Source organism: Cryptomeria japonica, chromosome 3 (assembly GCF_030272615.1).
Source record: "Cryptomeria japonica chromosome 3, Sugi_1.0, whole genome shotgun sequence".
Lineage (NCBI taxonomy): Eukaryota > Viridiplantae > Streptophyta > Pinopsida > Cupressales > Cupressaceae > Cryptomeria > Cryptomeria japonica.
The window spans coordinates 518,605,256-518,628,762 of NC_081407.1; the positions used below are offsets into that span (position 1 = coordinate 518,605,256).

At 36.2% G+C, this 23,507-nt stretch overlaps 1 protein-coding gene across 3 annotated transcripts in view; it reads right to left on the reverse strand.

Annotated features, from left to right (window-relative positions):
- Positions 1–729: 729 nt before the first annotated feature.
- LOC131060207 (serine/threonine-protein phosphatase 5) overlaps positions 730–23,507 on the reverse strand; it is a 75,167-nt gene continuing 52,389 nt past the window's right edge. For all 3 annotated transcript variants that reach the window (XM_057993361.2, XM_057993364.2, XM_057993362.2), the window contains 5 exons: positions 16,431–16,679; positions 7,411–7,536; positions 7,188–7,288; positions 1,641–1,715; positions 730–1,379 (listed from right to left, as the gene is read on the reverse strand). In XM_057993361.2, the coding sequence (XP_057849344.1) occupies positions 1,320–1,379; positions 1,641–1,715; positions 7,188–7,288; positions 7,411–7,536; positions 16,431–16,679 (611 nt within the window). In that variant the 3' untranslated portion in view covers positions 730–1,319. The remainder of the gene's footprint in view (positions 1,380–1,640; positions 1,716–7,187; positions 7,289–7,410; positions 7,537–16,430; positions 16,680–23,507) is intronic.

The window sequence follows — 23,507 nt, forward strand, 5'->3', positions numbered from 1 at the left end:
TGGTACAAATCAAACAATAAACACATCAAAATCTTAGGAAAAATAAAAATTAACATAAGTGATTCAGGAAGAACTAATAATAGATTATCTATGCTATTGAATACTCAGAACGGAACTGCTATTATTCAAAAAGGCGAGCTAAAATTGCAAACACCCTACTGGGGTTTGGTATTTCACATCATAAGAATAAAATTTATGCATCTTTGTAAATGAGATACTAAGTAATATGCTCATCATCCCCGCTTGATTAACATGGCAAGGCCTAAAATTCATCAATTATGATGGCGAGTGTAGTAGTTTGTCGTTCCTCATAAGAAAAAACTCTTCACTTACGAAAAAAGACACAGAAACCTTTCTTTACGCAGCACATACAAGTGCTACGATCCATCATAATGCATGTACCATGTTAACATTTCTCACGATGAAACATTCGCAGTTTATAACATCAGGTATAAGAACAGAATAGTCATTCCTTGCATTTACAGTAAAAGATAATAGTCTCAATTAGCATACACTGGCATTACCTGATGAATCCTTGATATTCCTTTTCTCTATGGTACAATCAACAAAACAAAGAAATAAAACCAGCACATTCGGATAATTAATCCACTCTGCATGGTATTACAGAATGCTACTGTGCACACGGGTAAAAACCATCTTAGAGCCTACATTCAGACTTCCTATAGAAAACCAAATATGAATCACAATTTTACAGAACAAAATTATAAATAAGTGAAAATTCCAGCACTATCAAATTTTAATTTACAAGAAGTGCACACTTTGCCTATCACGTAAATCAAGATTCTGAATAACATCATAGCAATGTTTGGCTATTAAGTACCAGGCAAAGATCATTGGAGCTTAATTCCAGATCATCAATCTGGAACACCACAGATGCTCCTTGTTTAGAGAAAATTAAATACACAAAAAATGAGCATTTCCAAAATTAATTTACAGAAAAATGCACTCTTGCCTCAAGCCCAAACATTCTGTCAGACTTGGAATTTTGGACCTGGAAAAATGACCTTATTAGATATATATAACACAAAGCAGGTCTTTTGAAGCAAATTAGTCCTTTTGACTTTCTCCAGCATAGTTCATAAATAATATGAATAAATCAGGGAACTTAAATGCACAGAAGCCAATGAGAATAAATCTTTTAAGCAACTCGGTTCATTTCATCCTCTGATTTCACTGGAACGAGCAACCATGAAGCCTCTTAACTGCAAAATTCACAACTTGGAAGGTTTGCATGTGACACAGATATTGGATATTGACAAAATAAAAAGATCAACTTCTTGGTAGGGACCTTCTCGCAATTAAGAGAACATCCTCAAAAAATTACTTGCATATGCCATGGGCTTTATATCAGGATGTGGCTGCAAATAAAAAATGGGACAGAAAATTCATTAATATATGTTAAATTATGCATATCATAGCCAGCCACATTTTTGTGCATACTGCATAAACACTAGAATTAGTGAGCAACTTCAACTATGAAAATATGTTCAACACCGCTAATAAAAGGACAGAGAACTAAATGAGATCTTGTCAATTGTAACAAGCAGCAATTCATCTATGCCTTAAAAATCAAATACTAAATATTACAATTAATAGAATGCAAGTAAGCCTTTACTTACCACAGAAGAAAAGGAGATGATTTCTGGTTTAAGTTCTGGAGCCTTGAATCTTATGAATGCACCCTTATTGCCCATCTGAAACACTCAAATGTTTACAGTTTAATGGCATAATAAATGAAGTAAGCATTGCACAAAAGAGCCATTGCCACAAACATCGAAGAAAACATGCCACAAGTTTTATTATTTGCCTATAATGTTTAAAACATACTACACGACTTGCCTCCTCATGATTATAAAAAAATCACATCAACACTTCTCTTAAGACAAATGTTCCTGCCAACAACTAAACTGCTGATACACCTTCAAATTATTCCTAGGCTAACAACAAACAAAATTGATTATGCAGTTGATGCATAATTGCTTTCAAGCTGTGATCTGCACATATTCTTGTATCCCTTTTCAATTGTTATTACAAACTTCAGTGTAGACATGGGTAAAAAGTTTCTTCTTCAATTGGGGAATGACCATTGTATCCATACCAATATCTCTATAAACCTCATTACAACAGGAGACTTCAATGCTACATCTTCTAAGTCTAAGGAAAAGAAAGTTCCTGGCATTAATGTAAAGCCTTGCATCAGCTAACTGACAGGAAGTTATCCGTTGATGTTTTAACTTTTCCCAGGGTAAATTCACATGGCGTAATCAAGGTATGGAACCACAAGGAATTGCAGTAAAGCTAGATAGGCTCTGCTTATATCCTATAAATAGGTGACCAGCAACAGGAAATTGAGAAAGATAGTCCAAACCGTTGCCACATCTTCAAATTTAAATACATGTAGCTGAAACATCCTAATTTACCAAACAATTTTGCTAAAGTAGGACTGTAAGCCCCTGTATATATGATTGTGAAAGCTCAATCATCTGTGACAAAATAATTCAAGATTGAAACAAGTAAATTTCTGGCAAAATTGCTAGCCTATCAACCAACACAAGAAAAAATGAATTTTCTGCATGAGCAAATTGGAGAATAAGGTTTCCTGTTTCACCTAACAGCAGGCCTCCCAGGAACAGCATCTAATATAGAAATTAGCTAAATTGCAAAATGAAGAAGCATGTTATTGGCATCACTGCTCTAGAGATTTAGTGATTAGACAGGGAGTGAATATCAGATCCTACTACAAACCAGTTATAAACAAATAACACAAACTCCATACAGAAATTGATAAAGTAAATGGCTGATTTGTTCAGGATGACCATGAACTTTGAATGATGCAACAGATGTTTTACACAATTGCTTCAGGAAAACCAAAGAGGTTGGGAACATCAGCAGGTCCAAATGAAAACAATGACAAGCATCCCAAAGCTGATTATGCTGGCTGAAAACAGCATTTCAATGCAGCTGACAGCAGAGGAATAAACATAAGAGACAGTATTCTTTCAAAGTGACAACACCCCATGTCCCAATGACTTCCCAGCTCAGTATTATCGGACTTATTGAAACCTCCAAATAATCGAAAATGATTTATTGAAGGTAGGACAAATTTTGCAGGAACAAGAATATGGTAAAGGGAATCAATGCAGGGAAGGCTAATCAAACTACACATAAAAATCTTTAAACAAGTCTAGCTTGGAATTACTGTTTTGATCAATAAGAAAGGACATGATAGATTATAAGTTGCATCATCAGTCTCAGTTTTACAGTGTACATCAATGGAATGGAATGTCCCGTTCTAGAATTTCATTATTTGCTTAAAATAAATATCCCATACTACAAATTTTATTTTATAATTTTGATATATATTTCAGAAATAAAATCTACAATATTATTTTGAAAATATAAAACTTATTGTTTTGAATATCTGCTATAATCCTTCTTACAATTTGCAGCTATTCCTTTGTACACGTCTTGAAATGTTTCTGCTGAAGTTAAGGATTTTTATCCGCTAACTTAATGAAGAAATTAAGGGTTTTCATCCTTAAATTTCTGATCTATGAGGAGTTTTGTCCTCAAGATTGCTGAATCTTTAATTCATATTCCATGTAGGAAACATAAAGTTATTATATCTGCTGAGTTCCCCTCCTTCCTCTTGAGAAATCTGCTTATATACCCCTTTTCTTCAAGGGTCGTAACCCTTTGGGATGACATTTGGCTTTTGGTTAATCAATATTTATTCTTTGTTTGAGCAGCAGAAATTGATGAATACAATTTTTTAATTTGGGATATCTTAGGCAGGGGCATTACAGATGGGGGAAAGCTTTGATACCACATGGCCTATGCCTAGGGGGGCATGACATTACGATATCTCGTTATACTAACTGGAGAACCTATCACTCAATGAGGGATGCAACCTGTGAATGGAGATGAGTAACAAGCACCCCCAACTCTACTACATCCATGCTACGTCATCTCCACCATCCGATAGGGTCAGATTGTACTATTGTAGCCTATATATCTCAGCTTCTAGTTTGTTGAATTTTGGACCCCTAAGATTGACAAAAATAATTCACTACTCTCAAAGTAGAGTTTTGAATTGGCATGATCAAACTTTCAGGTCAATGTGCTCCAAAGATATTCATGATCTAGGTTTTGGAGAGGAGCAGTTTGTTGTGCCATTTATATCCTAAACAAGGTTCATGTCACTGTTGTTCAAGATATGACACAACATGAGAAGTGGTTCAGAAAGAAGCCCATTATTAGATTGCTTCCACTCACCTTCTGGGGAATAAGTAGAAGCTAAGATGCTAAAAGTCATACATGCATCATTATGGTCTATGCAAGGGATTCTAAGGCCTATCATTGTAGGATTCTCAAACTAATCAGATTATTGTTTACAGGAATGTCATCTTTGACAAGGCAACTTCATTTCATTCTTATATTTAAACTGTCAATATGGATCAAGAGACACCTAGGAGTCTAGGAGCTAATCAGAGAGGCTTCTTGCTGTCCAAATTAAATTTTTGCTGAGAAGTGACTTTGTTTTCAAAGAACCATATAAATCAAGGCTTCAATCATGAAAGATTTACGCTGATTCTAGTGGTGAGCATGGCCCTACACATGAGGATGATTCTTCACAGGGGATTCGCACATTTAGAGGGGATTCTTCACTATTACCCTTAATGAAACTGAGGAAAATAGGGGGGAGATTTTTACACCATGAAATTCTTCAGGGGATTCTTCACCATTACACTATATGAAACTGAGGAAAATAAGGAGAAGACTTTTACACCATGGAGCACACAAAATGAAAAACAAAGGGCCCATCATTTTCTAAGGGTAGTTTGGGAAGATACAGAAGCCAAAGATGTGAAGATTAGAATGAGACGTAGAAGATGTTTACATTCAGATCTGTACAAACAGATGGATCATTTTCCAGTAATTCTGAAAGATACAGAAGCCACAGATGTAGCAGATTGCACACCTTGTTGGTTTATGTTGTTAATTATAGTCATTGTTAATGTGATGGTCATTTGTTATAAAGGTTGTATGCATGTTATGTTAGTGAGGGTTCCTAAACTAGCGTCTAGACCTAAGTAATGACCCTGGTTCTAAACTTAATTTACCTATTTTAATCTATTCTGAACTTTCTTAAGTTCTTGAGAATTCGATTTTGGAGGAAAAAAGACTGAGTTGTCTCTCCTTCTGTATTAAGAAGTTAATGCATGCTCCACCACAATTCTTGGAAACATTGGCATGCTAAGGGAATTTTTTATTTTCATTGTTTATCATTTTGAGTTTGGAGAGAAAGTGGCGAGGGTTTTATGGAATAACTGGAATCATGGCAAGTTATGGAAGAGGTTCATGTAGGCTTGACAACCCATGCAACAGCCTTTCCTGCAGATTTTTGGGAATGGAATACTCAGAAAGGATTCTGAAAAGCTCGAGGTATTGGTGAGGATGTTTTTGCTGAGGTTGAACATGGGAATAAGAACAGAGAGCTTGAAAAGGGATCTTGGCTCAACCTGTTCCATCAATCTATAGAGTTCTTTGACAAAATTGAAAGGTTTATTTTTGTATGATCTAACCTTGCATTTAGATTATTGGGTTTAAATATAATAATGAATGGTTGTTTTTGTTCAATATCAAGTTGGATAAATTACATGCATAGTATTATCATGGTTACCTATTATGGTGCATGGCTGGATTTGTTTTCAATGTTATGGTTTTCTATAAAAGTGCAGAAATGAAATATGATAATACTTGGATAAGAATATATCTCATTGATACATTGACCTAAATGAGGTTGACGTTTAAGTCTACTCAAGGAAAACAAGAATGTAAATTTTGTCCTTGGTAATATTTGGTTATTACATAAAAAATTAGACATAAGTCATCTAAGAAATTCGAAGACGATAAAGTGTAAGTCTATTCAAGGAAAATTGGATGAAAATTAGGATCGTCTCTATGTAAGAGAGTCTTGTTTTTTAGTATGAAAACACCCATGAAAAAAGAAGTATATTCTTTACGCAAAATTATCAAATCTAAATGGACCAATATCTCATACATTGAAGATTAATTTGTCTTCAAAATAGGAAGTATCTTAAAATACACAAGCATTACAAAATCTAAATTCAAAGCTTTACCAATGTTCGTTTGATCTGTTTATAGAAGTGATGGCTACCATTAAAGCTTACCAGTGCATTCATTTTACCATTTATTTTACTCACTAGGCATTTTGAGATCAACACAGTTCTTAATTTGCATTCACAAACAAAATGTTGATCTACATAACATTCAACAATCTAAAACCCAGATCAGATGTGAAGCCAAAATTCATTTGCAATCACTTTAAACCTGTTTCACACTTATGGAAAACAGTCTTTTCTTTTTCTTGGAGCATATGTTATACTCGGCATTGATGGGCAATACTACTTTTATTTCCTGAGAGCATATAGGATACTTGCCATTGTATTCCTTTTGCTGCAGAAGTACCTAAGACAATTGATATGCAAAATCACTCCACTGTGAGCTCAAGCATGTTGCTAAATTTGGTTGTGGAGAGCTTTTTAGGCATGTAAGCAGATTAACATATGGAAAACCAACTTCCATGCTACCATATTTAAAATCTCAACATGTGTCAAACAATTACAAGGACTGCTCAAACATTTTGCAAGCTGAATTCAAGCAGCTTATGTATACTCTCCATTCCCTTGATCATCAACCAGGAGAACAAGTAATTTGTAATTTTAAGCAATATGAAAAAAAAGGCCCCAAAAGTTCACCTTCTACATTAACCAATATAAGGCATCTTTATTTCACTATATTTACAGGCTGAACAAAAAACACTCTGGTTTGAAAATACCATGCATCTCAAGCTTGCAGCTACAGGTCTCGGCTTCTTACTAATACCACTCACAGGAATTTCTACCACACAAAATAGGTGTATGTTTTAAATGAGATTATTGCTTATAAATCAACATCAGATGTAACTCTACACGTTACTCAATATAGCATCTCACAATAACTAATTAATACTAGTCAAATTTTACAGGAAATCAAAGTTGGGCCATGTTGTTGACTACTACTATTACTAAAACCCGTAATAGTATTCAATTGTCTCACTAACATCACTCAGCTAGAAATTATCTCAGGTAGAAGCAAATCACCTGGTCACAATAATTCGGAGCTGAGAAAACAGTTATAAGTTTTCCATCGTGCTCAATTTCATAACCTTCATCTTTTACTTCGTGGGATCTGACCACCAGTTCTGTACATAACACCAGTATGTAATTAAAATAGGTTCCTAAGAAATAAATGTATCTACTATCACTGATTATCATTTATGATTCAACATCATTCAAGACCAAAAAAAAAAGGAATGAAACTTACCCAGATTATTTTCTTGAAGAAATCTCTTTGTCACATCTTCCCCAAAGGACAGGCCTACACCTCGTTTGCTGGGCCCACGCCCTTGTCGGGGTTGGGGATCACTCCAAAGTATTTCACACATCAGCCCTGTCATGATGAATAGCATAAAATTAAATAAATTTTGTACCCTGAGAACTTTCAATTAAGCAAAACCCTAAGACATCTGTAAAGCAATTGCTCAAATATGATAACAATCTCATGCAAGGCACTCAAGTGAGCCGTCTACCATTATTAGTCAATTATTAGAATTCTGAACAATAGATACTCAAAAGACATGCTAGAATAGCATTGCTGTCAAAGTGACACATCTTAAAAGGCATTTCAAATAAACAAAGAGCAACAAGTGTATGTGGAATTTCCTAGTAGGGCATTTCATTCTAGAATGAACAACAGTTGGAACCTGTATGTAGAATTTTTTTAATAAAGAAAAATATATTTGAATGAAAAAATATTTACATAGAAAGGAGCAACGCATACAAATTTGCACTCTTCTGTATTTTACAAAATGGCTGCTTTGGAAAGCAAATAGCAATTTATACAGTAGCTGATTTTCAACTAACAAGAAGTAACATACTACAAAGACAGTGCTAGTAAGATACTTGAAAACAAAGCTTGACAACACAATCAATTACATAAGAAAGATACGAGTTAGCTATTAAGCTTGAAAGGCAGGGGAGAACTAATGGTATCCTGAACTATGATATCCATTAGAATATCAAAGACAGGCTTTCTCTAGCAGAGCTTGCCAATGGTTAAACGCCATCTGAGTTGACCAGAACCAAGAGACCAATTAGTTCCTCTAGCGCAGCAGCATTGCTGAAGCTCTCACAACAAAAGAGCTGGCATCAGGTAAGGAATGGAAGTTTTCTTAGTTTTGCTTGTTCATGAAATACTTCAAAGATTTATTATCTGCTATTTTCTGATAGCATATGGAGATGATAGCCTGCAGAATGCTTTCCTCATTCTGGATAATAGCATAGAGTTTGTTGATGTTTTTAACAGTGTTTCCAAAGGACATGTTCCTGATGGTTTTCTGATATTTCCTGGCATTTCAGGGACAGGAGAACAGATACGAAACATCCCACCCTGTCCCTATATTTTCAGAAAATTTAGGGATGTGCCAGTAATGCCCCACTGTGGAGGACAGCCCATGGAAACATCCCCTAAAAGGAGACAACAAGAAATATGCTGGCATCCCCTGCCAAAACAAAATTGAACATGAAAAAAACTCTGATCTGACTGTTCAGTTGCTTATTTCTATCAGTCTACCATTTTAAATATATGTTATTCTTCTCTTTGAATGTTGCTTCTGCTGCTCTGCTGTGAAAGATGCCTCTTTAGCATTCAGAAGACTGAAACAAACGCCTTCATTCTGCTATTTGCTCCTATAACTACCTTTATTATACTGTTAACTACTGTAAAGGGCGAATAAATGTGACATAGCAGTCATTTTACCCCATATATATAGCATATTTGCTCATAATATGATCAGGTTGGCCTTCATTCTACAGCTTTTGAAATATATATCTTTCGACAAATCACAGCATTGCAACAAATTATGTATTGAACTTGTTTTTTGACTAGTAATGTGTACTGAACTTGAATTCACCAGATATAGCCCCTTGAATTCATAAGCTGCTTGAATTCGTAAGCTGCTTGAATTCAGCTTGCAAAATGTATACAATTACATATAAACCCTTCTGGTGCCAAATTTTTAGTGAAGTCAAGAAATATGTATTAAACAAGTTAAAGTATAGCCATCCCCATCTACCCTACTGTCCCAAAAAATTATGGAAAAATATTGCCATCTCCAGAAACCCATCCCATGGCCTCCCATCCCACAAACTCTGAAAACACTGGTTTTTATTCTATTTTTCTTCCTGTTTTCTTAACACATCTCCAAAAGCAGGTTATTAGAGTGAGCTCCACTAGTGTATTTTCCCTAATCCCAAACTCCACTACTGAACTCTGAGAATTAGCATAGAGAATCTATATGAAATCAATGTAGAATTTAATTGTGGTCAATTTGGAACATGTGGAATTTGATGTGTAGATTGAATTGGAAATTGAAAAAGAGTTGTACAAACCCTGGTTTCTTTTAAACCCTACCTAAAAGAATTTGAACAAATTAAAAGATTAGGCTTTGAGAATTTAACTGTTTGATTACTGAAGAATGTTACTTGATCAAAATACAAAATACAAAATTCAAATGCATTCATTTTCTAAAAATTCAATGCCATTTGTGTTCTGCATGCATATCAAACTCATATTGCTTACTCACATCTTTCTACTAGTTGTATTTCAATTATGGATTGAACAGAGACAAATAGGAACCCCACTGAAAAGACAGCAATCAGATTTTCAAAATCTTGTCTGAAAAACACCAGCATCCAAGTATCACACTAACATCTAACTGTAGAACACCATAGCGCCTGTGTGTATGGCACTAGTGTCCTGGACATGGTCTCCAACACCCCTGTTTGATGCTAATGTCCTTATAGCAGAATTAGGAACACTATTTCTTGACTTCACTAAAAATTTGGCACCAGAAGGGTTCATATATGCCCGATTTTGAAAGATTTCCTGTGGTGGTGAACTCATAATTAATAGCTATATGAAAAAAAATATAAAATACAAGGATAATCGTAGGTCAGAGAGACAATGACGAGGTTGCTCCACTTATGTTCATGCCAATTTGAGTGACCCAGGAGAATCTGCATTTTACAGTTGCATATGTAAAGCCAAACTATATAATCTTTGGTAACAAATAGCATAATAATCGACTTTCTCAATTCCTAGATTGTGGTAACTAGAAATCCCACTCTAAATCTCAGAAGTTGGACAATAGCAATAATTTACAATTGTAGTGTTGCCGTGAGTCAGAAAAGTTTGTGATAAAGGCATCAATTGTTCATTTTCAGGAGGTGAAAGGTTATGCCCTCTTTACTCCCAAAATGTCGCAGTTTTTCCATCTTTAATTTCCATGCAAGATATTTTGTAAGAGCAAGCAGCCCTTGATAAAGTTTGCAGCACAATCCAATGCAGGTTTCCAATTGGAAGAGACAATGACATGCATTTGATATTTTTCTGTATTATGGCATACCAAACAGAGATTTCAGTATTAAAACATGGCGTCAGCGGATAGTTTGAAAATGACTCAAAAGTAGGGGTGTAGCAGAGGAAGGGCGTAGCAGACGGTGTAATGAAACATGGCGTCAGCGGATAGTTTGAAAACAACTCAAAAGTAGGGGCGTAGCAGACGGGAAGATAGAGGAAGGGCATAGCAGACGGGAGGATAGAGGAAGGGCTCAGAACGCGGTGTCCTCAGATCCAGTAAGAGGGGACCCAGCTCCACCACGCAGAGACAAAGTTTTTCAGCTTTCAACGAGTTTGTTGGGCCCAGACAGAGACAGGGAAGCCAAAATCAGTCCCCTGTTTTCTTGCATTTTCTTCCAAAATGGGATAAAACAAAACCGGTACAATCGATACAACAACAATACACACAACAATATGGGGTTCGACAGTGATGAGTCAGAGGGAAACTTAGCAATGGTATGCCAGAGTGCCAGTATGAAGGGATCCCATTTTTCAGCAGGAAACAGTTTTTTATATCATCCGGGGTAAATGGTGGAGGCAGGTTTCAATAATAGCCTTCAAGCTCAGTTGATGGGCTCAATGTTAAACTTCTTTTGCCAAGAGGGCTGGAAACATTCTGCAGCCCGACCTGAAGCACCTCAACCTATGGCAAATTTTGATGGTTTAACAGGGTCCTGGGAATCTGTCATGGCAGATTTTCTCCAGAGACAGGCATGCAACACAGACGAAAGATTGATACTGGTAAATGTGAAACAATACAAAGGTATGTTAAGGCGTAAGACAGATTCGAAAACTAAAGCAAACGCAAAAGAAACGATTTGCAATGATTTTGCCAAGAGTGAACAATTTCTCTAGTAGGACTTACCAAACCAGCGTGGAGCAATCGGGGCAGAAAGAAAACGAAAATGAACGGATACAAGAACAGGCAGAAGTTAATGAGAATCCCAAATCAAATTTGTTCCATGCATAAGTATGCACTTCAAACAAAGATGACAGCATGCAAGGTATACAAGGCAAAAAAAAAAAATTAAATCCCAACATCAACACCACTATTGTGGTCTTCTGAGTTATACATGGAGGAGCTCATGAATGTAAAAAAGAGGCTCGAGACCCTAGAAGTAAGGAATTGGGAAGAGGAGAACAAGGTGTGCGAAGCAATAAAGTATACAAGCACAATAGAGAGAGAGAGAGAGAGAGAGAGAGAGAGAGAGAGAACAAAAGTCTTAAAGAGCAAATCTCAAACATGCAGATCAAAATGGAAACAGGACAGCAAGAGTTGGAAACCATAAAACATGAACTAGAACAATGGAAATCAAATAAATATAAGGGATCTGAATTGATAAAGGGAGAGGACACAACGCAAGTAAAGGAAATTCAATTAGATTTAGCTGACTTGGAAACTAAAGAGTCTTAACTTAGGGAGCAGATAGAAGAGACTAAATTGTGGTCACAAGTTGTAAACGGATCAGCAAACAAACAAAAGGGAATCATTGAGCAGCAAATCAAAATTCAAATAAGGGAAGAACAAGACAAGTGGGGCAAGGCTGCAAATATCATTATCAAGGGTCTCAAAGACTTCGGAGAAAAAGAGAGAACCGACATTCTAGCTAGGGACTTTTTTAGAGATAAGCTAGAGTGGACAAGGGTATTCAGCAAGCAAATAGGATAGGAAAGAAGATAAACGGAGGAAGAGATAGGCATATAAGAGTTATATCCTGAGAAACATAGAGGATAAGAATATGATCCTTAGAAATAAAAGGCTAATTAGAGGTTCACAATTCTACCTAGATGAAGATCTGACTTTTGCTCAACAAGAGGAACAAAGGAAGGAATGGGAAAGTGGGTGTCGTTGAAGGATGGGAAAGTGGGCATCATTGAAGGATGGGAAACCTCAAATTAGGGAGCACTTCTCGAAGAAGAAATAGGAAATAGTTACCCCACGGGACTGCTTAAGTGTAGTGTATTGTAACTGCAGAGGCTATCCATGGAGAAGAGGTCCTGGGGTGGAACCCATAGCAGAGGGGAAAGATATTATAATTTTTGTTGAAACACATGAGCATGACGGTTGCAAGGTCCCGGATTTTGAATGTTACAAGAAATTTTCAGTATAGAAGAAAGGGAATGGGCCGGGTAAAGAAAATGGTGGAGTCATAGTGCTTATTAATGAGAAGTGGTATGGAATCGTAAAAGTTGAAAAAGAGGACTCAAATAAACAATACATTTGGCTGCAAATAACAGTGAATGAGATAATTTTCAGGTTGCCTACTTGTTACTTCGCTCCTAAAAACTTTAAGTTCTACAAGAGATGGAATTTAGACAATGAAGATCCATATGCATCTTTAAAAAAAGATATCTCCATATTCACCACCTTAAGAGAAATAATGTTAATAGGTGACTTCAATGCAAGGATAGCTAATAACCAATCTCTTCAACTGAGCAGTGGTGAAAAAAGAGAAAATAATTCTCTATGGTTGGAGGAAGGTGGGCGTCAATCTTAGTAAAGAGCTTCACAAGATAATAATGGGGATATCTCACACTTTGGGGCAGAATTATTGGGGATGCGTAGTTTGTTTGGTATGGTTATTTGCAACAGAATGAGAGGCTGGCCGACATCGGGGGATATCACTGCAAAAACTATAATGGTCAGTGTGTGGTAGATCACTTGATTTGCTCTCAAAACCTTACATTAAGAGTGCTGGAGTTTGACATTGGAGATTGCCCTATAGAAGTGAAATCCAATCATATGCCTCTTTCTGTTAAGTTGGACTTTGCCCCAAGCAGCCCACATAATAAACAAGTTCTCTACACGCAAAAGTAAACAGCTGTCAAAGGCAAAGTCCTCATAAATCATGAATACAGTGACATCTTCAATGCTGTTCTTAAACAGCAATTTCATGAAATAAATAAAACTTTGGTTGATGAAAGGGTCAATAAGAAGGATGACCATGTTCATAGTAGTTTGCTGATCCCTACATTACAAAAGGCTTTGAGTGCTTGCAAAAGGACCTATAGTAGGAAGCGGGTCGCGAATACTTTCCCGACAAACCCGTGATACGATGAAGAGTGCAAGGCAGCCAAGAGATCTTAGAAGGGGAAAAATCTGAGCAAAGAAAATAAGAAGTATGCAAAATTGATTCAAGCAAAAAAAGAAGAATATGTAAATGCAAGGAGTTAATCTCTCTTGGTAAACATAACCCCAAAGATTTTTGGAAGGAACTACAACAAAGGAGAAAACAAACTAAAAACAATATTACAGATGCCCAATGGCTAGAATATGCAAAGCTTTTTTATGAGCAGATACATGAGAAGAACTTTCCTCCCATAGCGAACACATCAGTGGAGCTATTCATGGTGGATGATATCAAACAGGGAAGAAAGAGTTTAGCAAATGGTAAGGCGAGTGATATTGATGGGCTTTAAGCTGAATTTTTGATGTGGGGAGTTGAGCTTCTCGCTCCTCACATAAGGGGAATCTTCAATAGTTTCATTCGAGATGGTTTCCCGGCGGATTGGACAACTAGTGTGTTTATTCCTCTCTTTAAAAGTGGTGATACCAATAACACATCTAACTACCGCACTATTATGGTCAACCCTCTTCTAGGCAAACTTTTTCCGAGCATGGTGGAGCATAGAATCAGAAGTTGGGTATAAGGTGAAGGAAAATGGGCCAAAGGTCAAGATGTTTTCAGACCTAGATATTCCACCATTGATCATTGCATCACTCTTCTGCATTTGATAGAGAAAATATGGGACAATCAAGGGGAACAAGCATATTGCTGTTTTGTGGACTTAAAGAAAGCCTTTGACACAATGCCTAGAGACAAGTTATGGAACAGAATGAAAGAATTGGGTATCCCTAACATTTTAGAGCGGCAGTGCATAGACTATATGAGAGAGTTAGGGCTAAAATTAGAACTAGTAAAGGAATGTCCGAGTGTTTCGATAGTGAAATTGGTGTTAAGCAGGGATGCCCTCTATCCCCCACTTTGTTTGGTCTATACATTGATAAATTAGAAACACGGTTAAACAAATCGGATGGTGAAGGGGTTCAACTTGTGGTTATGTGGTGAAATTACTTTTATACGCCGATGATCTTATCCTAATCTCTAAAATAGCTCATGGTTTAAGAGATAACTTAATAGCTCTAGAACACTTTTGTCAGGAGGTAGTGATGCAGGTGAACATTACGAAAACCAAGATCATTATTTCTCTTTAAAGAGGAAGGAAAAACAATTTACCTTCCTTTTTGAAGGCAGTCCATTGGCAATTGTGAAAGAATACAAATATCTTGGGATTGACTTCCACTATAAACTTAGTTGGGAAACTTGTAGAGCGAAGAGGATACAGAGGGGATGGAAAGCATCATATCTACTCCAAATTAGGTGCAAAAAAGCTGAACTGTGGGACTGGAAAACCAAGAAAACTCTTTTTGGTTTGCTTCTCACACCGGTTGTTCTCTATGGTTGCGAAGTTTGGGGAGGCAGCATGTCAAACTGTGGATGGAGACAGTTAGAAAGAATTCAAAAACACTTAATCACAAGCAATCTCAAAATTAGAACATCAGTACCATATGAAATCCTTTTAGCGGAAGCAAGTACTTTTCCATTGGAGGCATCAGCAATAACCCGGTTGATAAGCTATCTAAATAAGGTTGAAAACATGGATAGCCAATAGTGGCCCAAGATTGCGATGGAAGAGGGTCTTAACTGTAGGAAGAAAACCTAGATGAAACAAAACAAAAAGCAATTGAACAAGTGGAACATCAAGTTGCACGAATGTCCTAATAACAACAAGAAAATAAATAAGTTTTTCATAGAAAAGTTTCAAACTGCCATGTGGACTAACTGCACTGGACGTAAAAAGGCATATTACATCAAAGGGTTTAACCCAACTTGGGACCATGGAGAGAAAGCATATTTAGGGGCAGTTATTAAAGGAAGGCAACGCTGTTAGTGGCACAATTCAGGACTGGTTTGCATCATCTCAGGTGTTAAACGGGTAGGTGGAAAAGGCCTAAAGAGGTATGGGAAGAGAGAACTTGCTTATTCTGCAGGAGGGCTGCAATTGAGATAGAATGGTTTTTTCTCATTGAGTGCACAGCGTGTGATGATATTCGTGCTCAGTATGAGATCATCTTGAAGGCCGACAACATGCATCATTTATTTGCCGAGGACAAGATCAACCAAACTGCTAGCTTTCTAGTCAAGATACATAGCAGGAGATCAGACATGGAAAGGAATATGCAGATGATTTAGGGCTGTGATTTTCTTGGTCCCATAGACTGATCAATCTCGTGGACATCAGTAAAATCAATCGTTCATTCATTCAAACAAGATCCCTAAGACATCTCTATGATGAATTCAAGAAGCCCTAAGGAAAAAACAATCACTACAACCAAGAGAGCTTTAAACAAAAATAGTAATAACTAAATCCTAGCACTAAAATGATATTTTAGTTAACAAGTAATCTAATTGAAAAAAGGATGATAGGTGAAGTTTTCAACTAAAAAACTCAAACATGATATATTAAGTATGAACCATGACAAGTCTATCCAAACTTGCATTTATTAGCACCTCTCCTAATTCTTGTCACATAATATTTAGAAGGTTCTAGTTTTGTTATTAAATTTATTTTTCTTTCAATATGCAAGTTGATATTCACGTGCATATTTAGCCCAGCCTGAAAGAAATACATATGTTCCAAACAAACAATGCATTGCCTTTAAATGCTGCATTAATTGTAAGTCAGTCCCTCAAAAAAATCTTACTAGAAGATTAAAGATGCTCAAGTCTACTTAGGTAGTTCAAATATAAAAAAAATAATTCATTTCTCAAAATTTGTTAGAGTACACTAATTCATTGATTATAAGATCAAAAGATGATTACCCTCTTCAGGTGGCTCCCTGTATCGATCAATTGCTCTGATATCAGCAAGTTTTACACCATCAACACTAAAGAGACCACCGTGGACAACAAAGATCTTGTCATTAATAACATGAGCCAAAGGCAAGCAGCAAAAAACTTCAGCAAAAACCTGTGCCATGGTGTCATTATACTTGGACTTCACTTCACCCTCAAAACCATAAATCTTGTTCATACTCTTGCTTTCATGATTTCCTCTAGAAAGATAAAGCCCTAGGAGACAAATCAAAACTTCTTAGTTCCAATTAACAAAATCAATATAAAATTTATTTGTTCAGATTGGTTGCCAAATTCATCATTCAACTTTCTTGTAAATCAGTAATAAAGTAACAAACATCTAGAGCCGACGACATAAAGAGCAGCATAATTGAAAATATGAATGTACAAAAGCAATAGATAAAATAAGAAGCATGGCAGAAAATGAATTTCATCTACACTTTAGTAAAATCCTTAATGACAAGAAAAGCAAAATTATAATTGCCATTTTGCCTAAAACAGGACCATCTGTCCAAGAGAAAAAAGAATTTATCTTATAAACAGAAGCCATTTCACTGGGTGAAAAATCAAATTAAATTATCAAACCAATTTCCCCATATTTTATACATACTAGACAATTAAATCTGATAGGCATGGAAACAGAAACTACAAACTTCATATACAGGCCACAAATTATTTACAGAAACCATCTGATAAGGTGTAGCTTAAAAAATATATGAACATTACAGTGAAATAGATAACTGCAAAGTATCATGGTGTACTAAGGAAATACTAAAAATTGTAAAAATATGTATATCACCTCTTGATATCAAATTAAAATCTGAAGGAAAAAAAATAAGGGGAGGTGAGAAGGTTGTCATTCATCATTCCCCACTAACTGAAACCAAAAGGGAACTCGACAAGGAAGTGAATCACTAAAATTCAAAAACTTAAAAGTAAATTAACATCAAAACTAATCCATCACTCAGTATTTTTAGCTGATGAAAATGAGTGGAAATATAAGAAGGAAGACGTTCAAGCAGTCATTTTATTAGGATGTTCATCCATGATGCAGAGCTTCCATTTATGGTGAAAAGGAATTTTGTAAGAGTTTCCATGGACAATGGATGAGGACATAATGTCTGGAAACTGATGCAGATTGGAGGACAATTTCCTTTAAATAGACAATGCATGCTGAAGGGGACAAAGTTCAACAAGCATATCCATACATGGTCACAATCACAAAAAATGCTGCATGGTGGAGCACAATAAAGAATTATACAAAATGAAAAAGTTACCATCCCACAAACCATAAACTGCCACAAAGAATAAATAACTGAGATAGACACAAAATCACAACTACATTTTGTTGCTTGGCTTCTTGCTCTAGCTCTCAAATTCGGCATGCCTATGTCATAACCATGCCTAGCATAACAATACTACCAACAAGAATTTTCACACTTGAAAACAGGTTCATAGAGGAATTTATCTTGCTTCCCATACACCCTCCATCTAGTCATCCTTTTCCATAGAAGCTAAAAACTGTGTCTGGTTGAGCTAAGTTCTGAAATGATAATCTATTGATTAAATGCGTTAATTACAAAGGAGACAGAAGCTCCATAAATAAGCAATGCAAAAACGATGTTTCTAAAATGAAACAATCATTAATTGAAAGCAAAAATAGAAATATCCTAAACTATCTAATTGACTAAATACATTAAATGATTTAAATGACCATTATAAGTTAAATAATCTAATAATATTCAAATACCCTCCCATGATAGTCAATTTATTAGCTAACCACCCTACACAAGACAATCTTTCAAGTCATTCGGCCATGAACACATAGAAGGCTGACTCCTCCTCGGAATGATCTACTACATGAGCCTACTTCTGAGACTCTCCTTGGTTGGACTTCTAATCAGCCAACCGCTTTCTACAGAGCCTCTAGATATGACCAAGCTTCCCACAATAGTTAGGTGAAACTCTTCTTGGAACCATCCTCAAATGTGCATTGTCCTTTCTGCTGAGTGAACTTGCCTTTGCCTTTATCCTTTGCAGTAAACGCTTGTTCCTTACTGACCATGTCACTATTGCTACCACTCTGTTGTCTCCACCTAGCTTGCTGCAATAGCTTATTGCACAACTCATCAAACTTCAAGTCAACATTGGTGGAGGTAATATTGAGCGTCTCAATAAAGTGTTCGTAGGAGTGTGGTAGATTCTTCAGTGTAATCGCTACCACATCCTCCTCTTCCATCTTGCAACCAATGGCCACCTGTTCATCATGTATATCCTTGATCTTCATAAGATGCTCCTACAGAGACATCTTCTCATCCGTCATCATTGGAAATGGTATGTTCTTCAAAAAGAACGCTTGGCTCTTATCTGACATCCCATGGAGATCTTTCAAATGGTGTCCATATCTTCATAGTTGTCTTGCCAGATGGCACCTCTAGAAGCATCTCATCAGTGACTGATAACTTGAGCAACATAACCGCTTCACCGTGACGCTCATCATACTTGTCCTAGTCTTTACCCGCCACTATGGGACAAGTATACATACCCAAAACAACTTAGTCTAAGCAGCGATACTCAAAAATAGAAATCATCCCCTGCTTCCAAGTATTGTTGTTCTTGTTGTTGAAGTGCTGATGGCCTTCCAACATGATGTTGGTCAACGACACCATCCCTCCAGTTTTCTTATGCACAAAAAAACGAGGCAAACACAAGCTTCAAAAGAGTCTGATTTTTCTGTCAAAATTTAAGCAAAAACCTTCAGCAACAGCTAGTACAAATGTCAAAAAATCTTGTAGCACAACACCTAAGGCACAAAATGAGGAGTTGTGTAGAGTAAGAAACCCCTTGATTTTTATACAAAAAATCAATCAAAAAAACAGAACTACCCAGATCTCAGAAAACTTTCTGCTGCCAACAAAACCCTAGGTGAGGCCCTGCAAAACTCACAATCTGCTGAACACGCATTAACAGAAACACCTATCACACCAAAAACTCAAAAAAAAAAACTTTGAAAAATCGAACAAAGAAAAGATGGTGCCAAAAAAAAAAAATTTAAAAATCCGCAAAAATCCATCTTTGAAAAACCCTGATGCATTCTCTAAAACCTGCAAGCAACACAACCAAAATGCTTCCCATCGCAGGGAAAAAAAAAGACCAACAAACCCTTAAAGACGCATCAAAAAAGAGAAAACGGCAGACTGCAAAATCATGTGCCAAAAGCTGAAGGTCGCTCGCTTCTTCAAAAAACAACGCACTGCAGAAAAGAAGACCTAAACCCATCGCAGTTCGGATTTGCAGGGAAGGAAGCGACGCAAAATGCACAAAAAAACGGCCACGAAACCCTCACACGGCCCCATAAAAATCTACCAAATTGCGCACGAAAAAAAATGCAGATGAACTTGTAGAGACCAGTGAAAAAAAATCCACAAGTTTAAACTAGCTTACCGGGTTCGCCCCTAGACACCCTTGGTTCGGGTCCAGTCCGGCCTTGGTTCGACCAGGGTTCGAATTTCCCAGAGGGGGTTCGACCTGGTTCGAACTTGGGTGGACCAAGATCGAACCAGGTCGAGCCCGGGCGGACCCAGGTTGAACCCGAACGACTGGGCGGCCCAAAACGCACTTTTTTATGCAAAATTTTAGTTTTTTTTAAATCGGCCATGTAAAAAGTGAAACTTATACTGTAATGTCCCTACTAGTTAGAGATCATTAACCTGCAAAACAGATGGTTAGAACACAACAAACATATGTATATATATAAATAATCTAAATTGCAATCTAACTTTAATGCTTAATTAACATAATCATAATTTTCATCTAATTAAAAAAGGATACAATGCCATACGAAAGTATGTCCTTAGGCGACCGTGAGGCTCGCCTTCTTGGAACCCCTTGGTCCCAAGCCCTCTAGGAAATTGAAGATGAGTTCGAATCCTGACTTGGGTGTAACCTCTTACACCCAAGCCATCCAAGGAAGACCCTTGTCTATTCCTTGCCTTGGGTGATGCCTCCATCATCCAAGTCCTCAGAGGAGATCGGCTAGATCCTTCCAGTCCTGTCTTGGGTGTAACCTCTTATACCCAAGACAGCCAAGGAAGACCCTTGTCTTTTCCTTGTCTTGGGTGATGCCTCCATCATCCAAGTCCTCAAAGGGAATCAACCAGATCCTTCTCTTCTTGGTTGAGTTTTAGTCAACCAAGCCATACATTTGCATATCAGTTTTCAGTTCATAATCTATCCCTTGTGTTAACATGAATTCCTAGTGTATTCTTTAACTAATGTATATCAATATGCTTTTCCATCTTTAACATATGCATTACATTTCATTAAATACCTTTGTATTCATAATCCTTCCTAATATGTAAACTTGTGTATACAACAATTAACAAGATTATAACTTTTACCTATTTTTAATGACCAGTCAATATTATACATTAATATATGTATATATATTCACTAGACTACAATTAACATCACCTATTAATGAACCTTACCCATTACCCATTACTCATTAACTAATATTAACTAATATTAATGAACCTTACAATTAACATCACCTATTAATATTAATGAGTGTTACACATTAATTAATAATAATGGCATTACATATAATATACTTATATTGTTTAATATAAGAAAGAACCTTGTTTCTTACCTTTCTTCCACAATCCGCTCTCTCTTACCTTTCCTCCGCAGTCCGCTCTCCTCCCCCCTTTCCTTTTACCCCTGCCGTTGCTTCTTAATATAACCTGTGAGGGGTTGTGCCCCTCCACGGGCCCCTTCCGCATGAAGGGGTGCGGGGGTTACCCACGCACCCCTTCATGCGGAAGTAACCCAACTATATCGGGTTTAGTCCTACCTAATAAAGATTCATATTGTTGCCTTTTAAACATGTTAAATATTAAATATAAATCATTTAAATATATTAAACATTACATATTACTTCCCTTTTTAAATATATTAAATATTATATGACATTTCATTTAAATATATTAAATATTAAAATATCTTTCCATTAAATATGTATTAATTATTTAAATATCATTTCCTTTATTATTCATAGATTACTTAGATTATTATTGTAATTATTCATTTACAATAACCTTATTTAATTAATTAATCCATATATTAATATTATTAAGTAATTAGAACCATGAACTACTGAAGGGTGTCCGAGTAGAAGGCTACGTCGTAAATCCCCTTAGAGTGCCCGATATGTCCTTAATCATGATCGTTGACTATAGTGTTCTTAAATGGTGGTCCATGCCAAGCACCACCCTTGAACCCTCTATAATAATGTCTTCCAATTACATTCGCAATTTTGTCTCTTTTAGAGACTTTCACAAAATTGAGGAATACTAGCGATGTAATGTCCGATTAAATGTTAATGTCAATTAGTCTAGATGCTATTCTTGTTTGTTGGAGAAACCATATGATTGCTCGTATGTATTCTTTTTACCCATCCTTATCATTTAAAGAATATTATTAGTTATAACTATTAATAAATGTTAATTCAATAATAATATTTAATAATAAATAAATATTAAATATCTATTCGTTGATAATTATTATATAATTAATAATAATAACTTCTTCATTTAGGGTCTCTCTCTCTTTCTCTCCATATGTATAACAACCCAGGAGGGGAAATGACATATACCCTAAAAGTGACTTCTAAAACATTATATTCACTCATTTCACCTCATTTGTGTTGCAAACAAAAGTTTTATGAGAGCAGGTTGAAGAAAGGGTGAACAAAATTTGGCTTCCAAGATCAAATAGGAGTTGAAGACTGATTTTTGAAGCTTCAACAAGTGCTGCAGCATCATTTCCATACATTTGCAAGCTCCCATTGCCTACAAGAGGTAGATTTTCTAACATTTTTTTCCAACTATTTTTGTTCCCCAAATTTTCAAACATGAAACATTAATTGTTTTTCATTATTTTGTTTTTGTTTTTGAATATGTTTATGTTATTTCTTTCCATAGGAACTAGAATGGCATCTACCTCTTCCTTCGTTGGCAATGAACAAACAATTACAAAACAAAGAAATGATCTGAATTCTCCCTTATGGAAGTATGTTGACATTTTAAACCCACTTCCAGGAGGTGGGGTATTCCATTGGAGATGCCAAAGATGTGGTTTTGAACGTAATAGTTCATATTATCGGGTAGTAGGCCATTTGTGTGGAATAAAAGGAAGAGGCATCAAAAAATGCCCTGGAAAAGATGGTAACCCTATACCAAATGAGATAGTGATGAAATATTTTAAGGAGCATGAGGAGGCAGAAGAGAGAGAAGCCCGTTGATTGACTCAAACATCTGCAAAGAAAACAAGGGGAATGCAAGCCCCATCTCATCCCGATGTTGTAGTACAAGACCACCCCTTCTTTTCTGTTGATGCATGGTAGCTTATGCAAGATAAGATCTTCCTAACCTTCCTTGTTCTGTTATTTATCTACATGCTTCATGTCTGATTTATATTGCATATGATTATCGGATTGTACAAACATTGCTTATCATTATGCTATCGGGTTAACAACCCAATAGCATATTAATGTCAATTGTTAATTGGCATTAATATGCTATCGGGGTATTAACCTGATAGCATATTAAATGCTATAAGTTATCGGGTTAAATTCACCGATACATACTTGCTATCGGGTGCATAAACATTGGCACCGCTTAATTATATCGGGCATATTTGTTATCGGGTTTAATGAATACACCGCTTCATTTGGCATTAACATTGGTTAACAAATGCACCGGTTGGATTATATACATCGTGCACTTTGAATCATCGGTGTTTATATGAACCGATTCATTAAATTGATCAGTCATTATATTATGATATTACAATATGCTATCGGGGGTTTTTGAACCGATAATCAGCATTGCGTTAATGGTATAATTGTAAAGGCACCGATCAATGGGTGCATTTTTAGGCACGACCAGTCAATACACCAATTGACCGGTTGCCTAAATGATATATATGCCAATTGAATTCGTTTGGAGAAGACATAGAAAATATTAAATGATCTCTTTCCTT